This window comes from Quercus lobata, chromosome 6 (genome assembly GCF_001633185.2).
Source record: "Quercus lobata isolate SW786 chromosome 6, ValleyOak3.0 Primary Assembly, whole genome shotgun sequence".
Classification (NCBI taxonomy): Eukaryota; Viridiplantae; Streptophyta; class Magnoliopsida; order Fagales; family Fagaceae; genus Quercus; species Quercus lobata.
The window spans coordinates 34,828,951-34,854,575 of record NC_044909.1 but is presented as its reverse complement, the minus strand read 5'-3'; the positions used below and the strand labels follow the sequence as shown (position 1 = coordinate 34,854,575).

At 34.2% G+C, this 25,625-nt stretch overlaps 1 protein-coding gene across 6 annotated transcripts in view; it reads right to left on the bottom strand.

The window, feature by feature from the left end:
• Window positions 1-22,907, bottom strand: part of LOC115994300 (D-2-hydroxyglutarate dehydrogenase, mitochondrial-like) — a 28,672-nt gene extending 5,765 nt beyond the window's left edge. Inside the window, exons 1-16 of one of the 6 annotated variants that reach the window (XM_031118386.1) lie at window positions 22,710-22,907; window positions 22,377-22,612; window positions 21,730-21,831; window positions 21,549-21,596; window positions 20,704-20,774; window positions 20,349-20,467; window positions 19,939-20,034; window positions 19,725-19,834; window positions 18,936-19,016; window positions 17,515-17,615; window positions 16,820-16,928; window positions 15,244-15,267; window positions 14,587-14,692; window positions 14,135-14,220; window positions 13,925-14,050; window positions 13,678-13,805 (exon numbers count right to left, since the gene is read on the bottom strand). In XM_031118386.1, coding sequence (XP_030974246.1) covers window positions 13,722-13,805; window positions 13,925-14,050; window positions 14,135-14,220; window positions 14,587-14,692; window positions 15,244-15,267; window positions 16,820-16,928; window positions 17,515-17,615; window positions 18,936-19,016; window positions 19,725-19,834; window positions 19,939-20,034; window positions 20,349-20,467; window positions 20,704-20,774; window positions 21,549-21,596; window positions 21,730-21,831; window positions 22,377-22,612; window positions 22,710-22,833 — 1,623 coding nt within the window. In that variant the 5' untranslated portion in view covers window positions 22,834-22,907 and the 3' untranslated portion in view covers window positions 13,678-13,721. Of the gene's footprint in view, window positions 1-814; window positions 896-1,603; window positions 1,714-1,817; window positions 1,914-2,229; window positions 2,349-2,584; window positions 2,656-3,616; window positions 3,665-3,797; window positions 3,900-4,444; window positions 4,678-4,771; window positions 4,915-13,677; window positions 13,806-13,924; window positions 14,051-14,134; window positions 14,221-14,348; window positions 14,503-14,586; window positions 14,693-15,243; window positions 15,268-16,819; window positions 16,929-17,514; window positions 17,616-18,935; window positions 19,017-19,724; window positions 19,835-19,938; window positions 20,035-20,348; window positions 20,468-20,703; window positions 20,775-21,548; window positions 21,597-21,729; window positions 21,832-22,376; window positions 22,613-22,709 lie in introns of those variants that run through there. The other 5 variants (XM_031118389.1, XM_031118390.1, XR_004093184.1 and 2 more) reach the window with 5 other exon arrangements.
• Between the last annotated feature and the right edge of the window lie 2,718 nt (window positions 22,908-25,625).

Genomic DNA, 25,625 nt, shown 5'->3' with positions numbered 1-25,625 from the left:
AAGACATAGAGGAATAGCGTTTCACATATTGGTGATTTGATGGCCCTTGAAGCCACCTCTCCAACAAAATAGAAGGTCTTTTACTGAATAAGCCATGACCAAAGAGACACAACATAGAGAAGAAAAATAAAAAACAAGACCAAAGGTCCCTTGCTATAGCTCAATGAAGAAAAATGCGGTAATGTTCTCCCCATCCCTTTAGCACATACAACACCAATCAACCATGTTGATCTTTCACTTATGAATGTTATCCATATTAAGAATTATACCATGGGCAGCTGTCCACACAATAACAACAAAAACCAAGCCTTAGTCCCAAAATTTCAGGGGTAGCTGTCCACACACACAAAAAATAAAGAGCAACCTTCCCAGGAAGTTTTAGACTTCCAAATTTCTCGCCAAGGAATATCCAACATAGGGTCACCTCAAAAAGCTCCGTAGAAGGATTTTACATCAAATTTGTGGTTATTGGATAAAGTCCAATACATCCTATCCAAGCCCCTCCTGGAAATATGAGAAGTATAAAGAGTATCAAAGAAATTTTCAGCAGTTTCAAGCTTCCAATCATTCTAGGCCTGAGAGAAAGTAGGAAACCAGTGGATTGCATCATTGTCTATGCATATACCCAGAAACAGTAGCTTGTTAAGGACCGCAGAAAACTGTGAACTTCCTTTTTATGGACACATCACATAGACAGTATATCTCCTACTTTCATAAAAATGTAAATTGAGATTCACAATTAAAATTACATAGGTAGAAATGAGAGGCAAACTTAAAAAATTCTCATCAATTACACAGCCATCAGAATGCTTACCAGATTCAGTGACTCATTATCTAAAAATTCAAATGCAGATAAAATCTCCCCAAGTCTTCTCTTCGCTTCAAATAGAAGTTTCTGACAAACATTAAGACAAAAGGTGAGGAGACAGCATAATTCATTCATTTTTCTTGCTTAGAGTCAAGAATAATTAAGGGTGCATAAAGGTGTAAAAAAAGGTTAAAATCTATATTTGTAGCTAAATATCGGCCATTCTAGAAAACACAACAGAAGTCGATATGGCTATTAAACACAGGAAATTTATAATGGTATAAATTTCAGGAAACCAAACTATTATAGCTAGACATTAAGTGACAATTAAGTCAATAAGGTTTGAACTAGAGCATCAAGTTCTGGTATACAGGATATGATGAGACATAAAACTCCAATTTTTTCATTTAGCACATGTCACAGAGGAAGATTTTCTTTTTTTCTTTCTGAGGGAGGTGGGGGTGAAGAGAACTTTGTTGTTTCAGAATTAAACTATCATGATCTTTCTGGCTTACCCTTACTAATAACTTATTGTTCTATTTGAAGATTACTTTTCATTGTTCTTAGGATTCTTTTTTTTTTTCTCCAGATTATTATTGGTCACTGTTTCTTTTCAGTATAATCTGCTGAAAAAGAAAAGAGAATGAGACTGTAAATTGTAATACTTTCTGTAATGTATTTTGGCATGTAACTGATAGAAATATATTGTTGATTTTGATTGCTTAGGGCATCAAACTTATGGATAAAATATTACATGTAAGCAGAAGAAAATTAAAGGTAAAAAAATAGTCATACCTGGCAGCTGGAATAGTCTTTACATGCAAGAAAAGCTAGATTCACCGAAGATAGCTTTGGAGGAGTGAGAATGGAAACCTTAGTTACAATTCCTAAGGATCCTTCACTTCCTGGATTGATGATGGTGAAAGTTAATTCACTTGCATTATACACTTAAAATTACAGTTGTTTACTGTAAAATATAAATACAGTTTATAAACTGTTTGATACATACCTATAAACAAATGCTTTAAATCATACCCAGTATTATCTTTCCTGAGAGTCCCTAGCATGTCAAGCACATCGCCATTTGCTAAAACAGCCTCAATGCCTGTATTATTAGTGGAAAAAATGCTTCAAAATTAAGAAACTAGAGCAGCCAATTTTACCAAGTATCTGCAGTTAAAATTGCAAGATATTGTCAATAGCAGCACAAATACTTTGGATACTGAGATGGCTATGCTTTTCTGCTCATGGAAATGAGCTAGTATGTTTCAATTGCTAAGTAGCCAAGTGCATATTAAATCAAAAAAAAGATGAAGATTGAAACAGAACAGACAGTAGTCCATTTTGTGCATTAGACTTTAATAAATTCCAGATTTTTTTTTTTTTTTTTTGAAAGTTTAATAGATACCAAATATCCTCACCTAGTACAGTTCCATGAAGAGATCCATAACGGACAAGACGTAAACCACCAGCATTAGTTGAAACATTTCCACCAATCTGGCAGCTTCCTTTTGCACCTAAGTCCAGTGGCATAATAAATCTGAATAGAAGCATATATTACTAAAATAGGACAACAGAAAAAATGTCAAATTTCCATGTTGTATAATTTAAATGGACAAAGAGCCGTGACAGCCCACCAGTTCAACATTCCGACAAGAGTATACTTATGTGACGTCTCTTAACACTGTACTTCTATGAAATTTGAACTATCATTCTAATAAACATAACACATTACAGATCTTATGAGAAAAGAAATGATGGTTAATAGAAAATTACCCCTGGTTGTCTAGGAAAGAAACCAGATTTTCCAAAATGCATCCTGCTTCACATACCAATACACCACTGACCTGAAAAAGGTGCAAGGAGAAAAATATAAAATAAGCCCAAATTTGTGATGCTGAAACCATGCTTAGCCTCCGTTTGGATACCAATGAAAAATGAAAATTATTTCACTATTCAGCTTATAGTTGCTACTATTCATGGGCCCCACTGCACTTTTTGGTACTATTAATGGGTCCCATTGTACTATTTCAGCTAACTTTTACCTTTATCTACAGTACTTTCAACAATAAGTTTTCAGTTTCAGCAAAATAAGCAGTATTCAAACAAACACTTAATATTGGTTTGGGAACACTACATTACTCCAAAATGCATCTAAAGGTAAAATTTATTGGTGAGAGTCTTCAAGACAAGGATAGCAAGTTATCTCTCTCTCTCTCTCTACCAGCTCTTACACCCCTAACTTTAGGGTCTTCAAATTTCATTCAAGGCCAACAAGCTACAAAGAGAACTAGCACTAGTAAGACAAGAAGAACAACCATCGGAGAAGGAAGGTGTGAAAATGTTGTGCTATAACTCCTATGAAATGAACAATTGAGCAAGTTCAAAAACTGAAAGTGTTCACAGCAACAGTCCCAAAAGTAAGAGCAAGTACTACACATGGAAGGAGAGAGTTCAAAACAAGGACAACATAATGATAAGAATCATAACTGCAAGGCATAGCGGGGGAGGTCATAAGCGTCTATACTCTAAAATCTATTTTAGACAGAATTGTAACCATAGTGTTAAAGACTGAATGCCTCATTGTTTTCAACTGTGTGTTGAATACTGTACAAGAGACTGCATTTATATAGGTAGAGTATGAGTGCTATACAAGAAATTGATGTGCAGTACAAGCGAATGTAATAAAAAATATTACAATGGGCCTAAAACCAAATAGGCTTATATTCTAACACAGAATACGAACACGAACATAATCAAAATGCATTAATTTGTTGCATACACTATGGAAAATGGTGCAATGTCTACCTTGTCAAAAGATATGACCTGTTTCATTGAACCAACATTGATAATGACCTGTAGAAGATATCATAGAACAGCAATTCAGATGTATGATAAATGAGAAACATGATGTTTGTGAACTGTTATTCATTGAATCCCACAGAAGAGAGAGTCAAAGAAAGCGAAAAAACGGAACAAATTACATTACTTCATCAAAGACAGGAACACTTCCGCCTACAAGGCCAGTATTTCCACCTTGAGGAACAACAGCTAAGCGTCTCGAATTACAGTATTTAAGAACCTCAGAGACCTGCATCACCAATGCAAATAGTCAATAATAATAATAAGATTAAGGTGAAAATGCAAAACTCGAACTCTAAGATTCACTAGAAATCATTTCAGACTTCTAACTTTGCTTCCGTTAAATTTAGAAGACTGAAATAAACGAAAGCAAAGTTAGAGGACTGGAATGAGAATATTCTCATGAAACATAGTGGGCAAGTTTTTCATTTTAGCCTAAAATTAAATTACAAACTGGACACTCTAACTTTACCCAAAATTCAAAATCCTTTAAATTCCAAGTTATTCATTTCAGTCCTTTAACTTCCATTTTTTTTTTTCAATCAAAGGAGTAGCCGTTAAGTGCCCCTCAAACAACATAGTTTTAATATTTTTGAATTCCCAAAACAACTTAATTTTTTAAGACACATAACGGCACAATGTGACAGAATAAGACGGAATGACTACGTTGAATAAAAGTGAAAAAGGTTACAAGATTGAAATGAATAAAACAAAGTTAGAAGGTGAAATTTGAAATTTAGCACAATATTAATTAATAAAAGAAATATAAAGGACCTCTTGAGTGGTTCTAGGTTGTAGCAAAAGCTTACTGGAGCCCTTATACTTTCGCATCCAATCAGTGTTTGCAAAGAGAAGCGTGTCTTCATCTTCAATCACATTTTTATCGCCTAATATACCTTTGAAATGGTTGATATCATCGGAATTCAACGTTGAAAACGATGGGTTTCTTTGAATCATCGCTGTAGCAAAGTGTCTGTAGTGGATTCTGCTTGTCCATGATTCAAAACCTAGAAAATATATATAGCATAGCACTTAAGAGGGAATTGCTTTTAAATTTATGTGAGCTAATTGTAATAGGTTATATATATATATATACAGTACCTGAGGAAGAGCGGGAAATTGTTGTGGAATGATCAGAAATTGGATTGGATGGAGGATGATCAAAGCGGGACTTGGATGAGTAACTGTTGAGGAGGAGACGACATGTAGCTCTCCACTTCTGCATTCTACTTTGTTTTTGCTTTCCAAATGGTTGTTGCGGTTTTTTCTGTCCGGAATGGGGATTCACTTGGAGGCAAGAGCAACTAACTATTTAGCAATACGGACGCAATGACCATAATGCCCTTGGTGAGCAAACCTGTGCAAAAAATTCTGTCTATTTTCATCGTATGAACCTACTTTTTCTATATTGCGCACTTAGGGTATTTTTGGTCAATTGTAATAGACACTATAATGTAACAACTATAGAGAGGGTTGAGGTGTCCTTTCTAGCTAGCTCGGAGCAAGAAATTCACTCTACCGTAAAGGTACGCTTTTCTAACTTTAGCTGGTTGTTCTCTGCTGTGTATGCTAGTCCTAGAAGTGCTGAAAGATGTATTTTGTGGAATAATTTATCTAACGTAGCTGATCTTCATAAGATGCCCTGGGTCATTGCGGGTGATTTTAATGAACCTCTTATTGGTGCGGATAAGTTTGGTGGTAGAATGGTTAGCATAAATCGGGCTCTGTTATTTAAGGATTGTCCAGATAAATGCAACATGGTGGATTTAGGATTTTCTGGCCCGAGGTTTACTTGGACGAATGGTAGGGAAGTTCAGGATCTCATTCAGGAGAGGATTGACAGATTCTTTGTGAATTCAGACTGGTATCTAAATTTCCCGGAAGCTAGAGTTACGCATCTCACTAGATGCCATTCCGACCATTGCCCTGTGTTATTGGAAACAATGCCTCATAATAGGGTCCAACTTGACCGGCCTTTTAAGTTCCAAAGGTATTGGCTTTCGGATCTTTCTTTCCCCCAGATTGTTGTTCAAGCGTGGGGGCAGCCCACTCGTCTTCATGAAGCCATTAAGAAATTTGCTGTTAATGCCTCTGACTGGAATAGGAAGCATTTTGGCAATATTTTTGCTAAGAAGAATCGGATTAGAGCTCGGTTGAATGGAATTCAAAGGGTTATTGCTACCAGGCCTTCAAGTTACCTTTTAGAGCTTGAAAAGATGCTTATTCAAGAGTTGGAAGTGATTCTTAACCAAGAGCACGAATTGTGGGCTCTTAAATCTCGGGTGAATTAGATGGTGCAAGGGGATCGTAACACAGCGTTTTACCATGTTTCTGCGTTAGTAAGGAGAAATAGAAACAGGATTACTGCCATTAAAAACAGTGTGGGGGAATGGATAAACAGTGAGGTGGAGGTAATGGAGTTTATTCGTAGGGGGTTTTGTGACATTTATGCTTCTTCCCATACCTCTTCTAATTGGCAGATTAGTCAATTCCATGCAGGGCAGGTTAGCCTAAATGATGAGGAAAGAGATAGTTTATGGGATTTGGTAACTGATGAAGAGATTAAGGCTGGGTTATGGTCGATGAAAGCGAATAAAGCTCCTGGCCCGGATGGGCTTCATGCGGGATTTTTCCAATTATTTTGGCCAACAGTGGGAGATTCGGTAATCCGGGAAGTTAAGCAAATTTTCGCCTCTAGGACAATGCCAGAGTATCTTAACCAGACTCACATTGTTCTTATTCCAAAAATTCAAGGGCCTGAAACTCTTGGGAATTATAGGCCAATCAGTCTTTGTAACACAGTTTATAAAATCGTTACAAAGATTATTGTAGCTCGCCTTAGACCTCACTTGGAGAAGCTTGTCTCCCCTCTCCAATCGGCTTTTGTGCCTGGTAGAAAAGGGGTAGATAATGCCATTATTGTCCAAGAGTTAATCCACTCGATAAGTAGGAAGAAGGGTGCCGTAGGGTACATGGCAATTAAGATTGATCTCGAAAAAGCCTATGATAAGCTAGAATGGAGTTTCATCCGAGAAAGGCTTATGGAGATAAATTTGCCCACAGAGTTAACTGATCTTATCATGAGTTGTGTGTGCTCAGTTTCTTCATCTGTGCTTTTTAATGGTGGCCGGCTCGATCCTTTCTTTCCTTCAAGAGGAATTAGACAAGGGGACCCCTTGTCTCCTTACCTCTTTATTTTATGCATGGAGTATCTTGGTCATCTTATAGAGGGGAAATGCAGTCAGAAGCTTTGGAATCCAGTGAGAACCTCGCAAGGTGGGTTACCTTTCTCACACCTCATGTTTGCTGATGATGTGGTGCTCTTTGCTAAAGCTGATGTTGGCAATTGTGTGGCCATAAGAGATGCTCTTGATACCTTCTGCAATAGAACTGGCCAAACTATTAGTGAAGCGAAGACTTGGGTTTTTTTCTCTCCAAATGTGGATAGAGATATTAGGGAGTCGCTTTGCGACGTTTTGGGGTTTTCATCAACCTCAAATCTAGGTAAATATCTCGGGATTCCCATTAAACACCCAGGTTCTCCTTTGGATGTCAGTTTCATTCTGGATAGAGTTAAGCAAAAATTGGCAGGTTGGAAGGCCAATCTGCTATCTCCTGCGGGTCGTGCTGTTCTCATTCAAGCATCGGCTTCAACAATCCCCGCCTATGTCATGCAATGTAATCTTCTCCCTAACAAGGTTCTGGAGGGTATTGACCGGGTCAGCCGGAATTTTTTATGGGGGTCGTCTGATTCAGCTAGAAAAATCCACTGGGTGGGGTGGAATAAGGTGACAATTCCAAAGAAAGTAGGTGGTCTTGGGTTGCAAAGTGCTAAAGGCAGAAACATTGCTTTGCTAACTAAATTGAATTGGAGGTTTCATACTGAAAATGAAAGCCTTTGGGCTCGTGTGATTAAGGCAAAATATTGCTCGTCCCGAAGAATTAATTCTAGGAATCCTAGCAGCCTTCCTTGTTCTCCAACCTGGAAAGGGATAAAAAAAGGCTCAGAATTTTTTCGACAAGGTTCTAGGTGGGTGATTGGCAGAGATAGCAACTTGAGTTTTTGGTTTGATAATTGGACCTAAAAGGGACCTCTTAGGCAGCTGGTTCAAGGCCCTCTTCCTAGAGGGGTGGCCGAGTGGAAAGTAAAGGATATTGCCTCCTTGGAAGGGTGGAGCTGGGATAGTATTCCTTTTGTCATTCCCTAAGACATAAAAATGGAGATTCAAGCGACTCCATATGCGCTCGCTGCTAGCAGTAAGGATAGATTAATGTGGAAGGGCTCGCCGAGGGGTGACTTTGATATGAAAAGTGCTTACAATATGGCAGTGGGGGTGGACCGACTACCAAATTTTAATGGAGGTTGGATTTGGAAGCTTAATGTTCTTCCAAAGATTCAGTTCTTCTTGTGGAAATGTGCCCATAACAGTATTGGAGTCAATGAATGTCTTGTTGGCAGGGGTTTGAACATAGACCCGCTATGTCCGCTTTGCCGTAAGGAGCCTGAGTCTATTATTCATGCTCTTCGGAATTGTGAGAAGGTAAGGTCAGTTTGGGACGAGTTGGGAGCAGTGGGGTTTGACAGGGATTTCTTCTCATCAAATCTTGAAGATTGGATGGTGCTCAATGGGAAATCAGATACAGCTCACAGTAAATATTTTCCTCCATGGAAAATAACTTTTTGCTTTGCCATGTGGTTGATTTGGAAGAATAGGAATCAAGCTGTGTTCAAGAGGCGTCCTTTGAACCCAAGGTTAGCAAAGAGTATCTCCGATTATGCTTTGGAGTTTTTCTTTTGTGCTGGCCCAACCAATGGTATTCGGAATCAGGTGACAAACTTGGTTAAATGGGTTAGGCCGGAGTGTGGTTGGATGAAATTAAACACCGACGGGTCGGCATTGGGAAATCCGGGAATTGCGGGTGGAGGAGGTGTTATTCGGGACTGGGCTGGAAATTGGGTTGCTGGCTTCTCTAGGAAGATTGGTGTAGCGACGAGTTTAGTGGCGGAGCTGTGGGCCATTCGGGACGGATTGATGCTCTGTATTGACCGAAGATTGACCATGGTTGAGGTAGAGTCAAACACTAAGGTTGTGGTGGATATGTTAGGTGATTCCCACTATTCAAATATCGTTATTGCCCCTCTGTTAGAAGACTGCAGGTTCCTTCTTTCACAAATACCTCAAGTTAGGATTAAACACTGTTACCGTGAGGCTAATAGGTGTGCGGATAAGCTTGCTAGGAAAGGTGCTAACCAGTTTTTGAATTGTGTTTTGTATGAAAATCCGCCTGTGGATTTATGTGAGTTTGTGGTGGCTGATCACAATGGGATCAATGTTGCCAGGCAGTGCCCTGGGAATTTTGTTCTGCCTTAGTCTTTCTTTTAATGTATCCTTTTGACCCAAAAAAAAAAAATTCTTATAATTTAGCTATTTAATAGTTTGGTTATGTTTTTATTACAGGGAGTAGTCATTTTTTATGAATAGCTATTCTTCAAGAGTTATAACAGTTATTCCTTAGTAGATGTAATAATTTCTAATATTAATATATTTCCAAATAAATAAACTTTTTGTATCCACCTAACAATTATGAAAATATAAAATCATCAAAGAATAACTTATCTCTCTAAAATTTAAAATATATTATTTTCTAGGAAATATAATTGTATGAAAGAGAAATTTCCTAAAATAGATCATAAGTTCTATTCTAATGTTACAACTCACAACCAAACTAATAAATAGGTTTAGTTATTCAATTACAACACATTTTATTCTCAATAATAAAAATTATCATTCATGTTGTAATCCACATTCAGTGTACCAAATGTATTCTTACTTTTCAAAACACATAACATTACATTTTCATTAAAATACTATTTCCTTATTGAATTTTTATTAGAAAAATGCTAAAATCATGAACTATTTTACAAAATATGTTACAAATTGATAATGTGATGGGTAGTTATTAGTAAATAAAAAAATGATGTTAATGGTAAAGACAATTTGTCATATCAACCGTTTATAAAAATGTTGTAAAATAATTTGTAATTGTAGCATTGTTATTTTATTATTATCTCAAATCATGAAATCATAACTCTCTCTTCCTCATGGGGTGAAGTAGAAAATTATTAAAATATGCATTTGTAAAGTTGCAGTGTGGATTTAGACACACCGTTATTGTAGAAAAAAATGGATTTTTGCACAATTTTATATTAATTAATGTAGGAGGTTTTTTGGGTTGGTTGGGTAAAATGTGGGATTTTTTCTATTTTACATATGTAAATACTCTTACACATTGTAGAGATTTACACTTAAAAAAAATAAAAATAAAAACCACATAATTGGATAAGGTTTAATTTGATTCCTTGCCTGTTAATGGTAACAATTTAGTCTCTTAATTTTTAAAATTAAGTCATGTCATCTTAGGTTTCCTCTTCAAAATTAATAGTTGAGTGATTTAATGATGCAAATGATCTTATAGGATCATTTGTCTAAATGATAGCTTTGGAAGACTTGCAAATGATTACTCAATTGGAGAGCACTGGTCTGATACTAACGTAAAATTTTTTGATACTCAAGTAAGAACTCAGTAAAGCTCAATTTACAAAAAGCAAAAGAATCTTCTATGATTTTTCTCATATGTTGGAGCAGGTGTGGGCTGTTGTTTACATGGGGTCATTTCTAATCACAACTTCAGCAACTTCCTCCATATTCTCACGGTGTAATGAGTGTTGTGACATTAATGGAAGGCGAGAATCTCATGATTTATGCCCATAATTGAAGATCGTGGATTGATAGAGCGAGAATCACACAACTAAACTCAAGAGACTATGTCTTTTCATGAATAGGAACCTTATTATTCCTCCCTTGTCCATGCCTAGTTGGACAAGGCAATATTGTATATGGCTAAAATGAACAAATTTTGGTTACAAAATTGGTTGTAGTATTAGACTACAACCTTATTCAATATCTTTTCATTGAAGGTAACTTTTGACAAATCCATCATTAGATTACATCTTCTTCTTATATCCTTCATGCTTGCAAAATTTCTAGAAAATTAAAGATCAATAGCTATGTTATTAATAAATTTTTTAAGCTGCAAGTTTTTGTAATTTAAAATTATGCATAAAATATAAACTTATAGATCATATAGTAAATAATACCCAATTCACACAAAATTTGACATATATATATTAAGAGCGTAAAGAACATGCAATTTAATAATTAGATTTTCAAAATATGTAGTAATATTTATTTTATTGAGTATGGTTATAGTTTAAAGCTATAACTACTTTTGTAGTTAAACTTTGTCTAGCTAAAATATTCTCAACGTACAACATTCTAAAACAAGGATGAGTGGATGGTTGGTTCTCATCAAAATTGACTTGATTTTGAAAATTTTACACTTTTCACAATAATCTTTTAATGTATGCTTCATTTCCATATTCATTATTTTGTTAAAATTTAAATGAAACATGAGATCTAAGGATAAAATTGATTTGATTGTGAAAATTGACGGACTAAATTGAAAAAAATTTAATATTGGGGTGACAAATTTCAACATTTTTCCAATAGTTGCGGCACCATATGAATTATTTAAGTCTTTTCCTTTATTTATTTGTGAATTCAATAATACGTCATGTCGTTTACCTATTCTCCGTGAAATGGGCTACTTGTTTCTAATGCCTGATTTCGGCCCATCGTGGCCCATGATCAAGTCGATTCCCTATCCAATTCCAACTCTCTCAACACAAAGCTCACACACACTCTCTCTCTCTTTCTTCAATGGCGTCGTCGTTCTCCTCCGTCCTCAGCCACAGTCGATGCGGCTTCAGTCTCAGGTTTCTCTCCGGAAAGAAGCCCCAGGCTTCCTTTTCCCGGTGCTTCTACCACCGCACGCGACGGACACTCCGAAAAACCATTCCTCTCACTCTCACTCTCTCCAGAAGCTTCTCCCAAGCCCAACTTTCGGAGGGCCCAAGCCTCCGCCACTTCATCGCTCAAGCTTCTCTCACCTGGCAGTCACAATCAACAAGCCAATGGCTATGCTGTTGGAGTTTTTTTTTTGCTGGGATTCCTGAAAAGACAGTAGTCTGGACAGCCATCCGAGACAAACCTCCGGCTCTCGCTAGTGTTACATTGAATTTCACTAGTGATAGTAGACTCATCATGCAATCGGCTCAAGGCGTAGAGACGGCCATTGCCGATCTCCCTGAACGTGCAGCAACAGCATCAATGCTTGATTCGGGAAACTTTGTTCTCTATACTTCGGATAAGAAGATTATATGGCGAAGTTTTCAATCCCCAACGAATACCCTCTTACAAGGTCAGCGTCTCACAGCTGGAAATGAGTTGCTTTCAGTTTAAACTGGTTATATAATATGAGTCATATGCATCTTGCATATTATTAATTGATTTGCCACATGGTGTTTTAAAACCCAGATTGTTAAAAGAACTGAAAAAGAGAGAATCAAGATTAATGTCCAATTGAAGTTCTAACATCATAAATAATAATAAAAATACTAATTAAAGAACACACACCAGTCTTTCACTGAAAAATGAAGGGAAAATGTTTTAAAAAGAAGTGTTGCAAGTCCTGTATTGAAAGAATGAAAGAAGACGTTATGATTCACCTTGTTATAAGGGTAGGGTTGCTTAGCCAAAAAAAAGGAAGGGTTTTAACAAGAAGTGTTACAAATCCTATGTTGGAAAAATAGAGGAAGATGTTATGTTTCTTCCTCTATAAATAGCACACTCATTCAAGTATCTTAAGTATTGAACACATGGACTAACTTTTACTTGGCTTAGTATTCTTAAGTTTGATGAATAGCTTAGTCCATCTATTTTTAGTATAATAATAACAATAATGTATGTGAATATTTGATCTCTTCTCCTCAATTGCTGGTTCAGTTGCTAGTTGCTGAGACAGGCCCAAAAACAAGAGGAGGCTATCTTTTTTCTTAAAAATTGGATAAACTTTCAGTGTAAAAATGAACAAAATGATTCCCTCTCCCTGTGTACACATATAATTTGCTTTTTGGGTTGGGTGGACTTTATAACAGGTGAAATTTTTTATTTGGAGAATTTTGCAAATTTCTTTTTTAGGGTCTATAGTTATCATTGAAAAAATGAAGAAATGGCCAGTCATTCCATATTTCAGCTGCCTTAGTTCACAAAAACTTCAAAAGCAAATTTGCAAGCCCTTTTCAGGAGTAAAACTTCAAACGCAAGTGTGAAAGTTCAGAATGAGAAAAATAAAATAAAATAAACAAACCTTATCTCAGCTGTAAGAATTTTGTGCGGGCTCAAGGCCTAGGCCTAAGGCTCCACAACAAATAAAAAAAAAAATTCCTACTTAAAAAAAGCCCCCTTTCCGTTAGTAAAAAGCCTAAAATTTTATAAAAATAGAATATTTTTTAAATAATTAGTACTTTTTTTAAGAGTGATGCTAAAAATACCACAAATTTTATTATAGATTTAATTGACATATCACCAATTACATAAAAAAATAATTCAAACACAAATAAATTAAGTTGTTAAAATTCATCAATTACAGTCATAATCATATTTATTGTGAACATTTTGTAGTATTTTTAGTATTTTTCTTTTTCATTTCTAACAAGGCTTTTAAAATAGGAGACCAATAAAAATTTAACCCAATTGAAACCCTAAGATGTTTCAAATAAAATGCCGCAAATGTGATAAATCACCAATGATGACTAATCTCCTACTAAGCTACACACCAAATAATATCTATCTATCTCTTTCTCTTAAAAAGAATATATAAAATTAAAATTTAGATTACAACTGTATTTAACTATGCATAGTCATATATCTAAGTTAAAGTAAGTTTCTTTTGATTCAACTATAATATTCAATCTTTTATTTGAAATTAACCTTAGTTTAGCTAGTATTATTCATCAATTTCTGTATTTACATCAAATTAGTCTTAATTTAATTAGTATTATATAATTTTATTTAATTAATGTTTACATATAAAAAGGCCCCATATAAAATTTTTGCCATAGGCCCCAAATTTTGTTGGGCAGGCCCTCTTAAATTGAGTGTGGAAGAACTTTATATGGGTTCAGTATCCCATTGGGGTCCATCAACTTCTTGATTGAAGCCATTAGTTGCACCTATACAAACAGATTCTTATTTTAGACATCAGTATAAGAAAACTTTACATTCTAAATCTAGAAAATAAAAGAAGAACAAGAAGCACATCTTAGATGTCTAGCTATTCACAAATTCTCACGGTTTCATGTGACTTGCTGTAGAAAATCTTATTAGCCTTCATCAGTCCCAAGCCATGCTCTGCACTAATACTTCCCCGCTGCTTAGATGTCCATTCATAGACAAAGGGTTCAATTTGTGCTAAAATCTGCAATTTATTGAAGATATCAATACAAAGCCATGTTTTACAGAATAAATAAACAGCTTTTTAGGGTATGCTAAAGGAAATTACCGCATCATCATACTGTGGAGTTGAAATATTAAGATGCAAATTCCCATCTCCAAGGTGGCCAAATCCAATTACTTTAGCTGAATTACCTGATATTAAAATAATAATACAAAAAGTGGATTTATAAACCAGCCCAGTCATAGTCTGTGACATGCAAGATCATGATACTATTAGCATAAAAAAATTTTCAAGTTCAAAGAAATAGTACTGTTCTCACAGGAATATCTTGCAACAAATTTGAAACTGCACACTCTTAACAAGTTAAGGGCACATGAAACTGATGTTTCCGCTGCTCAAATTATTCTTTTGAAATTTACTGTTTCTGCAAGGACACCCTTCAGTTTCACATCCACACCTATCCTACCCAACCACTAAAGAGAATACATCTGATCACCAAAGCGAGAAAGAAAACAATATTTCAAAATGCATGTAGCCATAACAAAAAGTTGTCTTACCAAGTTTTGTTCGCATTTCCTCTACAAGATTGTACATCGTTTCAACAGGTAATGACAAGTCATATTTGTAAATAGCTCCTGCTTTCATGAGTGCCTCTGGTACACCCTATGGTGGGGAAGAAAATCCACCGAAGAACTTATAATGATTTACAAAGACATTTAGGTTATAAATGATTCCAAAATACTTGACAGGGATAATCACAAGTTAAGATGAATAAATTTGAAGAAATGGCAACTGTAAGTGGCCGTTGAGGATCAGCAAATGGTTAGTTTTTGTTAAACAATAAAGGTTGGAATCAAAAGGGAGAAGCGTCCAAGAGAAGCAAAAGGCAGAACCAATTGCCAGATAGATATGAGAAAATCCACTAAATAATTTGCTTATGATCAGCAAAGACCACTTAATCACCATAATAATAATAATAAGTAATTTCATTTAAGTTAAAAGGAACTTTAAAGATGCGCATGACAGAAAAAAAGCATAGGTTTCCATCATAAAACAAGGGGTGGGGTGAGATGATCATTGATATAGAAAATATGATCCAGAAAAATAGTAATAAGAAAGGAGTTGTAAAGCTGAAGAACCGGACTTCTCTTAGTATTGGCCCACAACAATAGGTGAAATCACTAACAGTGGAATTTATAGAAGTAATTCATTACCATATGAAGACTGGGTATTCTTTCCTGAATAAAAAGGAAATGACAAAACTACACTATTGGTCCTTGAAGTTTATCTTGTGAGTGCAATTGGTCCCTTAAGTTTTAAGTGAGAATTATTAGTCCCTTAAGTTTCAATAATGAGCATTGTTAGTCCTTTTATTAACTGACGTTAATATTATTGTTTATGTGGCTAACAAAATAGTAACATGACATTTTTTTTAATTGATGTGGCATAGTGCCACATCAGCAATAATAAAAAAAATTAATAGATCATATTTTAGATAAAGAATTCATAACGATTTCCTTAAAACACTCATTTAAAAAAAAAACAAAAAAACAAAAAATATATCAGTGGCAAGCAAGTCCTACAGGTCAGTCTATCTGTGTCCTCCCAGGTCTTTCCGTCAGTGACCAAGCCTCCATCTGACTGCCAGAGCCTCCACACTTCTTGACCCTTAAAATCCTTGCGAAGCTGTTCGGCCACATTCCAAACATACATATTGCCTTCGTTTCCATCCACCATGGCAAGTCTTCCATAACAACTCAACTATCCATATCCAGAGATTCTCCACCAACCCAAGTACCAAATTACTCAAACATCTCCATCCCATAAATAAGTGGAAAGCATAGAAAGGAATTGCAAATGTATCAAAGTAAAAATCGTCAAATTATAATTTATGTTTCTCAGACCATACAAGGTTTAAGACAATATCCTTTTTTATTTAAAAAAATCCTTCCAACCTCACTAGGTTGATAATTATTATTATTTATAAAAAGACTAATTGCTGGTTCATCTGAATGAAATCCAATAATCATGGATTCTAAAAGCAAATTCTCATCAATGCCTCTAGCAAGCAAAGCACATCTTTACACAACACTCTGGCCAAACCAAATATCATTTGCTGTAGTAGATTAAAATGCAATATCAAGAACAGGACGATGATATCCAGTTTAGATACAGGCTAGGATGTGGTGGATACTTTGGCAGTGAGGTGGAGGTTTTGACAGGTCGAGACCAGTGAGGACGTGGGTGGATAGTCATCAACAGTGAGCAAGTCTTGAATGTGATGCCGACAAAGAGACTTTGGGAGGAGATTGACGGTCACTTGAATGATTTGGTGTTTTAAGTGATTTTAAAGATTCTAATGAATTCTTTAATCTTAATATCTGACCTGTTTTCTAAATATAAATAAATATGACTTGTTAATTTATTATTTTAATCTTTCAATATGACATTATGCCACATCAAATGTATCAAGTTTATTAAAATTGAATTTTGTAATATTTTAATTTAAAAAATGCCACATAAATTTAAAATATGTCAAGTCACTATTCTATTAGCCACATAGGCAATAAAACTAACGGCAATTAACAAAATGACTAACAATACTCATTATTAAAACTTGAGGGACCAATAGCACTCATTTAAAACTTAAGGGACTAATTGTGCTCACATGGTAAACTTCAAGGACCAATAGTGTAGTTTCGCCAAAGGAAATACATACTAACATTATTTAAGTCTGAATATAAAGTACTCCATGTATAATGAAATTCAATGAACTGAAAAAATGGTAACCTCACGAATACGCCAAAATGATGAAGCTTGGTTTATGTCTTGTGCAATAACACCATCAGAAATCAAACCAACTTCCATTGACCGAAGTAGGAAAGCTTCAAGCTTTTCTCTGGATATGTATAAATAAAACTGTAGTGTCTTAGAAATTCAAACATGCCATCTATTCAGAAGGCATTTAAGAAAACATTATATTCTAAAAATATAGGTACAAAAAACACTAGACGTTACAAAGCGAGGATGCTATTGTTGTCCATAAAACAGAAAACTGAAGAACATGTCAGTTTGAGAATCTGTAGTTGATTTAAGCATGCAGTAAACGTTCATGGTGGAGAATTCCAGGAAGGAATCCAATCTAGTTTTATGTGAGGTGAATTTTCAGGAAAATTAGAAAAATATAGAATCACTTTCCATTTTCTCCTAGGGTGCAGTTAGACGTTATATGTCACACAACCTTTCCATGAGTTCTATCTAAAAAATGAGGAGTCACAACCAAAATGAGAAAAGCTATTACACAATGTCTAGATGTTATGGGTTGGTTTGTGAACCTTTGAAGATTTTCATTTTACAGTTTTGTTTGTACTAGTCAATGGATAGGGGTCCAATAGGAACTAAATTTCAATACTAAAAAATATTTTTCACAAGAATATAATCATTCTCATTCAAGAAGATAAACAATCAAACTTAAAGGAGCTTACTTGTCATAAGTTTCATCACTTCCTGTTGTCTCAATCAGAACATAGAAGTTGTGCATTGCGGGAGGTAATGGATTCCTTACACCTTCTAAATGATTCAGAGCCTGTTACATAAAATACAATGAGTATGCTTCAAAAACATAACAATGATAAAGTAAAAATGCCATGCCATTCACTTTCTCTTCAACTATATAAGTGGTTCTTCAGAAAAAAGTTCTTAAAATTTTAGGAATAAGAATAATTTAGATCACTTTCCAACTGAAAACGATGAAGATGTAATCTGTAATTTCTAACAATTATCCTCATAGCAATCAATTTCTAACCTCCTACAAAAAACGAAGAGCGATTTTGTTAACTACAAGTAAAATAAACAAGAACACACAACCCCACTAAAAAACTAACATAAGACATGGTTGCCCATGAAAATTGAAAAATGAAAACTTTTTTTATAAAGATCAAAAAACCACAAACAAGAACAACTAAAATCCCATATGATCTTTAGCCAATCAAACAAAGATCTATGAAAGATGAACTTCATATGAAGCAGGGATTCAATCCCTTCAAAAGACCTAGAATTATGTTCATTCCAAATACACCACACAAGACATAGAGGAATAGTGTTCCACATATTGGTGATTTGATGGCCCTTGAAGCCATCTCTCCAACAAACTAGAAGGTCTTTTATTGAATAAGCCAAGACCCAAGAGACACAACATAGAAAAAAAAAAAAAAAAAAAAAAAATCCAAGACCAAAGGTCCCTTGCTATAGCTCAATGAAGAAAAATATAGTCATGTTCTCCCCATCCCTTTAGCACATACAACACCAATCAACCATGATGATCTTTCACTTATGAATGTTATCCATAGTAAGAATTATACCATGGGCAGCTATCCATACAATAACAACAAAAACCAAGCCTTAGTCCCAAAATTTCAAAGGCAGCTGTCCGCACACACAAAAAAAAAAAAGCAACCTTCCTAGGAAGTTTTAGACTTCCAAATTTCTCGCCAAGGAATATCCAACATATGGCCACCTAGAAAATCTCGATAGAAGGATTTTACATCAAATTTGTGGTTATTGGATAAAGTCCAATACATCCAATCCAAGCCCCTCCTGGAAATATTAGAAGTACAAAGAGTATCAAAGAAATTTTCAGTAGTTTCAAGCTTCCAATCGTTCAAGGCCTGAGAGAAAGTAGGACACCAGTGGATTGCATCATTGTCTATGCATATACCCAGAAACAGTAGCTTGTTAAGGACCGCAGAAAACTCTGAACTTCCTTTTTATGGACACATCACATAGACAGCATACCTCAAACTTTCATAAAAATGTAAATTGAGATTCACCACTAAAATTACATAGGTAGAAACAAGAGGCAAACTAAAAAAATTCTCATCAATTACACAGCCATCAGAATGCTTACCAGATTTAGTGACTCATTATCTAAAAATTCAAATGCAGATAAAATCTCCCCAAGTCTTCTCTTCGCTTCAAATAGAAGTTTCTGACAAACATTAAGACAAAAGGTGAGGAGACAGCATAATTCATTCATTTTTCTTGCTTAGAGTCAAGATGTCATTAAGGGTGCATAAAGGTGTAAAAAAAGGTTAAAATCTATATTTGTAGCTAAATATCGGCCATTCTAGAAAACAAAACAGAAGTCGATATGGCTATTAAACACAGGAAATTTATAATGGTATAAATTTCAGGAAACCAAACTATTATAGCTAGACATTAAGTGACAATTAAGTCAACAAAGTTTGAACTAGAGCATCAAGTTCTGGTATACAGGATATGATGAGACATAAAACTCCAATTTTCTGATTTAGCACACGTCACAGAGGAAGATTTTCTTTTTTTCTTTCTGAGGGAGGTGGGGGTGAAGAGAACTTTGTTGTTTCAGAATTAAACTATCATGATCTTTCTGGCTTACCCTTCCTAATAACTTATCATTCTATTTGAAGATTACTTTTCATTGTTCTCAGGATTCTTTTTTGTTCTCCAGATTATTATTGGTCACTGTTTCTTTTCAGTACAATCTGCTGAAAAAGAAAAGAGAATGAGACTGTAAATTGTAATACTTTCTGTAATGTATTTTTGCATATAACTGATAGAAATATATTGTTGGTTTTGATTGCTTAGGGCATCGAACTTATGGATAAAATATTACATGTAAGCAGAAGAAAATTAAAGGTAAAAAAACTAGTCATACCTGGCAGCTGGAATAGTCTTTACATGCAAGAAAAGCTAGATTCACTGAAGATAGCTTTGGAGGAGTGAGAATTGAAACCTTAGTTACAATTCCTAAGGATCCTTCACTTCCTGGATTGATGATAGCGAAAGTTGATTCACTTGCATTATACACTTAAAATTACAGTTGTTTACTGTAAAATATAAATACAGTTTATAAACTGTTTGATACATACCTATAAACAAATGCTTTAAATCATACCCAGTATTATCTTTCCTGAGAGTCCCTAGCATGTCAAGCACATCACCATTTGCTAAAACAGCCTCAATGCCTGTATTATTAGTGGAAAAAATGCTTCAAAATTAAGAAACTAGAGCAGCCAATTTTACCAAGTATCTGCAGTTAAAATGGCAAGATATTGTCAATAGCAGCACAAATACTTTGGATACTGAGATGGCTATGCTTTTCTGCTCATGGAAATGAGCTAGTATGTTTCAATTGCTAAGTAGCCAAGTGCATATTAAATCAAACAAAAGATGAAGATTGAAACAGAAAAGACAGTAGTCCATTTTGTGCATTAGACTTTAATAAATTCCAGATTTTTTTTTTTTTTTTGAAAGGTTAATAGATACCAAATATCCTCACCTAGTACAGTTCCATGAAGAGATCCATAACGGACAAGACGTAAACCACCAGCATTAGTTGAAACATTTCCACCAATCTGGCAGCTTCCTTTTGCACCTAAGTCCAGTGGCATAATAAATCTGAATAGAAGCATATATTACTAAAATAGGACAACAGAAAAAATGTCAAATTTCCATGTTGTATAATTTAAATGGACAAAGAGCCGTGACAGCCCACCAGTTCAACATTCCGACAAGAGTATACTTATGTGACGTCTCTTAACACTATACTTCTATGAAATTTGAACTATCATTCTAATAAACATAACACATTACAGATCTTATGAGAAAAGAAATGATGGTTAATAGAAAATTACCCCTGGTTGTCTAGGAAAGAAACCAGATTTTCCAAAATGCATCCTGCTTCACATACCAATACACCACTGACCTGAAAAAGGTGCAAGGAGAAAAATATAAAATAAGCCCAAATTTGTGATGCTGAAACCATGCTTAATATTGGTTAGGGAACACTACATTACTCCGAAATACATCTGAAGGTAAAATTTATTAGTGAGAGTCTTGAAGACAAGGATAGCAAGTTATCTCTCTCTCTCTCTCTCTCTCTCTCTCTCTCTACCAGCTCTTAAACCCCTAACTTTAGGGTCTTCAAATTTCATTCAAGGCCAACAAGCTACAAAGAGAGCTAGCACTAGTAAGACAAGAATAACAACCGTCAAAGAAGGAAGGTGTAAAAATGTTGTGCTATAACTCCCATGAAATGAACAATTGAGCAAGTCCAAAAACTGAAGTGTTCACAGCAACAGTCCCAAAAGTAAGAGCAAGTACTACACATGGAAGGAGAGAGTTCAAAACAAGGACAGCGTAATGATAAGAATCATTACTGCAAGGCAAAGAGGGCAAGGTCATAAGCCTCTATTCTCTAAAATCTATTTTAGACAGAATTGTAACCATAGTGTTAAAGACTGAATGCCTTATTGTTTTGAACTGTGTATTGAATACTGTACAAGAGACTGCATTTATGTAGGTAGAGTATGAGTGCTATACAAGAAATCGATGTGCAATACAAGCAAATGTAGTAAAAAATATTACAACGGGCCTAAAACCAAATGGACTTATATTCTAACACATAGAATACAAACACGAACCTAATCAAAATGCATTAATTTGTTGCATCCAGTATGGAAAATGGTGCAATGTCTACCTTGTCAAGAGATATGACCTGTTTCATTGAACCAACATTGATAATGACCTGTAGAAGATATCATAGAACAGCAATTCAGATGTATGATAAATGAGAAACATGATATTTGTAAACTGTTATTCATTGAATCCCACAGAAGAGAGAGTCAAAGAAAGGGAAAAATCGGAACAAATTACATTACTTCATCAAAGACAGGAACACTTCCGCCTACAACGCCAGTATTTCCACCTTGAGGAACAACAGCTAAGCGTCTCGAATTACAGTATTTAAGAACCTCAGAGACCTGCATCACCAATGCTAACAGTCAATAATAATAATAAGATTAAGACTAAAATGCAAAACTCACACTCTAAGATTCACCAGAAATCATTTTAGTCTTTTAACTTTACTTTTGTTAAATTTAGAGAACTAAAATAAATGAAAGCAAAGTTAGAGGACTTGAATGAATTCTCGTGAAACATAATAGGCAAGTTTTCATTTTAGCCTAAAATTAAATTACAAACTGGGCCCTCTAACTTTACCCAAAATTCAATTCAATCCTTTAAATTCCAATTTATTCATTTCAGTCCTTTTAACTTCCATTTTTTGTTTTCAACGTTGTCGTTCCATATACTTACATCAAAGGAGTAGCCGTTAGGTACCCCTCAATTCCTCAAACAACATAGTTTTAATATTTTTGAATTCCCAAAACAACTTCATTTTTTTAGACGGAATGACTACGTTGAATAAAAGTGAAAAAGGTTACAAGATTGAAATGAATAAAACAAAGTTAGAAGGTGAAATTTGAAATTTAGCACAATATTAATTAATAAAAGAAATATAAAGGACCTCTTGAGTGGTTCTAGGTTGTAGCAAAAGCTTACTGGAGCCCTTATATTTTCGCATCCAATCAGTGTTTGCAGAGAGAAGCGTGTCTTCATCTTCAATCACATTTTTATCGCCTAATATACCTTTGAAATGGTTGATATCATTGGAATTCAACGTTGAAAACGATGGGTTTCTTTGAATCATCGCTGTAGCAAAGTGTCTGTAGTGGAGGATTCTGCTTGTCCATGATTCAAAACCTAAAAAATATATATATAGCATAGCACTTAGAGGGAATTGCTTTTAAATTTATGTGAGCTAATTGTAATAGGTTATATATATATATATATACAGTACCTGAGGAAGAGCGGGAAATTGTCGTGGAATGATCAGAAATTGGATTGGATCGAGGATGATCAAAGCGGGACTTGGATGAGTAACTGTTGAGGAGGAGACGACGTGTAGCTCTCCACTTCTGCATTCTACTTTGTTTTTGGTTTCCAAATGGTTGTTGCAATTTTTTCTGTCCGGAATGGGGATTCACGTGGAGGCAAGAGCAACTAACTATTTAGCAATATTATCTCAAAAAAAAATAAAAATAAAAATAAACTATTTAGTGATACGGACGCAATGACCATAATGCCCTTGGCGAGCAAACTTGTCCAAAAAATTGTCTATTTTCATCGTATGAACCTATTTTTTTTATGTTGTGCACTTAGGGTATGTTTGGTAGACTGTAATAGGCACTGTAATGTAACAACTATTTCTATAGTTTAACTATTCAATAATTTGGTTATATTTTTATTACAAGAAATAGTCATTCCTTATGAATAGATATTCTTCAAAGAGAAATGATATGTCTACAATATTTCTACAGCATTTTTACAACAAATCCTAAGTAGAAGGTTGTTACTGGTTGTTATTGTTGGAGTAAAAAAGTAATCTTAGTGTTGGTTTCAAATTTGAACCAATAACAACTAACCACTTGTGATTTGTTGTAAAGATATTGTAAAAATATTGTAGACGTAGCATCTCTCTTCTTCAAAATGAGGAATAACTATTCCTCTCTAAAAGAGTTGTAATAACTGTTTCTTAGTAGATGTAATAATCTCTAACATTAATACATTTCCAAATAAATAAACTTTTTATATCCACCTAACAATTATGGAAATAAAAAATTATCAAAAAATAACTTATCTCTCTAAAATTTAAAATATATTATTTTCTAGGAAATATAATTGTATGAATGAGATATTTCCTAAAATAGATCATATGTTTTATTCTAATGTTACAACTCACAATCAAACTAATGAATAGATTTAGTTATTCAACTACAATACATTTATTTACTATTCATGTTGTAATCCACATTCAGTGTACCAAACGTACTCTTACTTTTCAAAACACATAACATTACATTTTCATTAAAATACTATTTCCTTATTGAAGTTTTATTAGAAAAATGCTAAAATCATGAACTATTTTACAAAATATGTTACAAATTGATAATGTGATGGGTAATTATTAGTAAGTAAAAAAAGATGTTAATGGTGAAGACAATTTGTCATATCAACCGTTTATAAAAATGTTGTAAAATAATTTGTAACTGTAGCATAACTATTTTTATTATTATCTCAAATCATGAAATCATATCTCTCTCTTCCTTATGGGGTGAAGTAGAAAATTATTAAAATATGCATTTGTAAAGTTGCAGTGTGGATTTAGACACACGGTTATTATAGAAAAAATGGATTTTTGCACAATTTTATATTAACTAATGTAGGAGGTTTTTTGGGTTGGTTGAGTAAAATGTGGGATTTTTTCTATTTTACATAAACTGATGTAAATGCTCTTACACGTTGTAGAGATTTACAATTAAAAAAAAAAAAAAAACCCACATAATTGGATAAAGTTTAATTTGATTCCTTGCGTATTAATGGTAACAATTTAGTCCCTTAATTTTTAAAATTAAGTCATGTCATCTTAGGTTACCTCTTCAAAATTAATAGTTGAGTGATTTAATGATTTAATGATCTTATAGGATCATTCATCTAAATGAAAGCTTTGGAAGAATTGCAAATGATTACTCAATTGGAGAGCACTGGTGTGGTACCAACTTAAAATTTTCTAATACTCAAGTAAGAACTCAGTAAAACTCAATTTACAAAATGCAAAATAATCTTCTATGATTTTTCTCTCATATGTTGGAGTGGGTGCCGCCTTCTATTTATATGGGGTCATTTCTAATCACAACTTCCTCCATATTCTCACAGTGTAATGAGTGTTATGACATTAATGGAAGGCGAAAATCTTATGATTTACGCCCATAATTGAAGATCGTGGATTGATAGAGCGAGAATCACACAACTAAACTCAAGAGACTACATCTTTTCTTGAATAGGAACCTTATGATTCCTCCCTTGTCCATGCTTAGTTGGACAAGGCAATATTGTATATGACTAAAATGAACAAATTTTAGCTACAAAATTGGTTGTAGTATTAGGCTATACCCTTACTCAATATCTTTTTATTGGAGGTGAATTTTGAAAAATCCACCATTAGATTACATCTTCTTCTTATATCCTTCATGCTTGCAAAATTTCTAGAAAATTAAAGATAAATAGCAATGTCATCAATAAATTGTTTAAATTGCAAGTTTTTGTAATTTAAAATTATGCATAAAATATAAACTTATAGATCATATAGTAAATAATATCCCATTAATACAAAATTTGATATATATATTAAGAGTGTAAAGAACATGCAATTTAATAATTAGATTTTCAAAATATGTAGTAATGTTTATTTTATTGAGTAAGATTGTAATCTAAAACTACAACTAATTTTGTAGCTAAACTTTGTCTAGCTAAAATATTCTCAACGTACAACATTCTAAAACAAGGATGAGTGGATGGTTGGTACTCATCAAAATTGACTTGATTTTGAAAATTTTACACTTTTCACCATAATCTTTCAATGTATGCTTCATTTCCATATTCATTATTTTGTTAAAATTTAAATGAAACATGAGATCTAAGGATAAAATTGATTTGATTGTGAAAATTGACGGACTAAATTGAAAAAAAAATTTAATATTGGAGTGACAAATTTCAACATTTTTCCAATAGTTGGGGTACCATATGAATTATTTAAGTCTTTTCCTTTATTTGTTTGTGAATTCTACAATACGTCATGTCGTTTACCTATTCTCCGTAAGATGGGCTACTTGTTTCTAATGCCTGATTTCGGCCCATCGTGGCCCATGATCAAAGT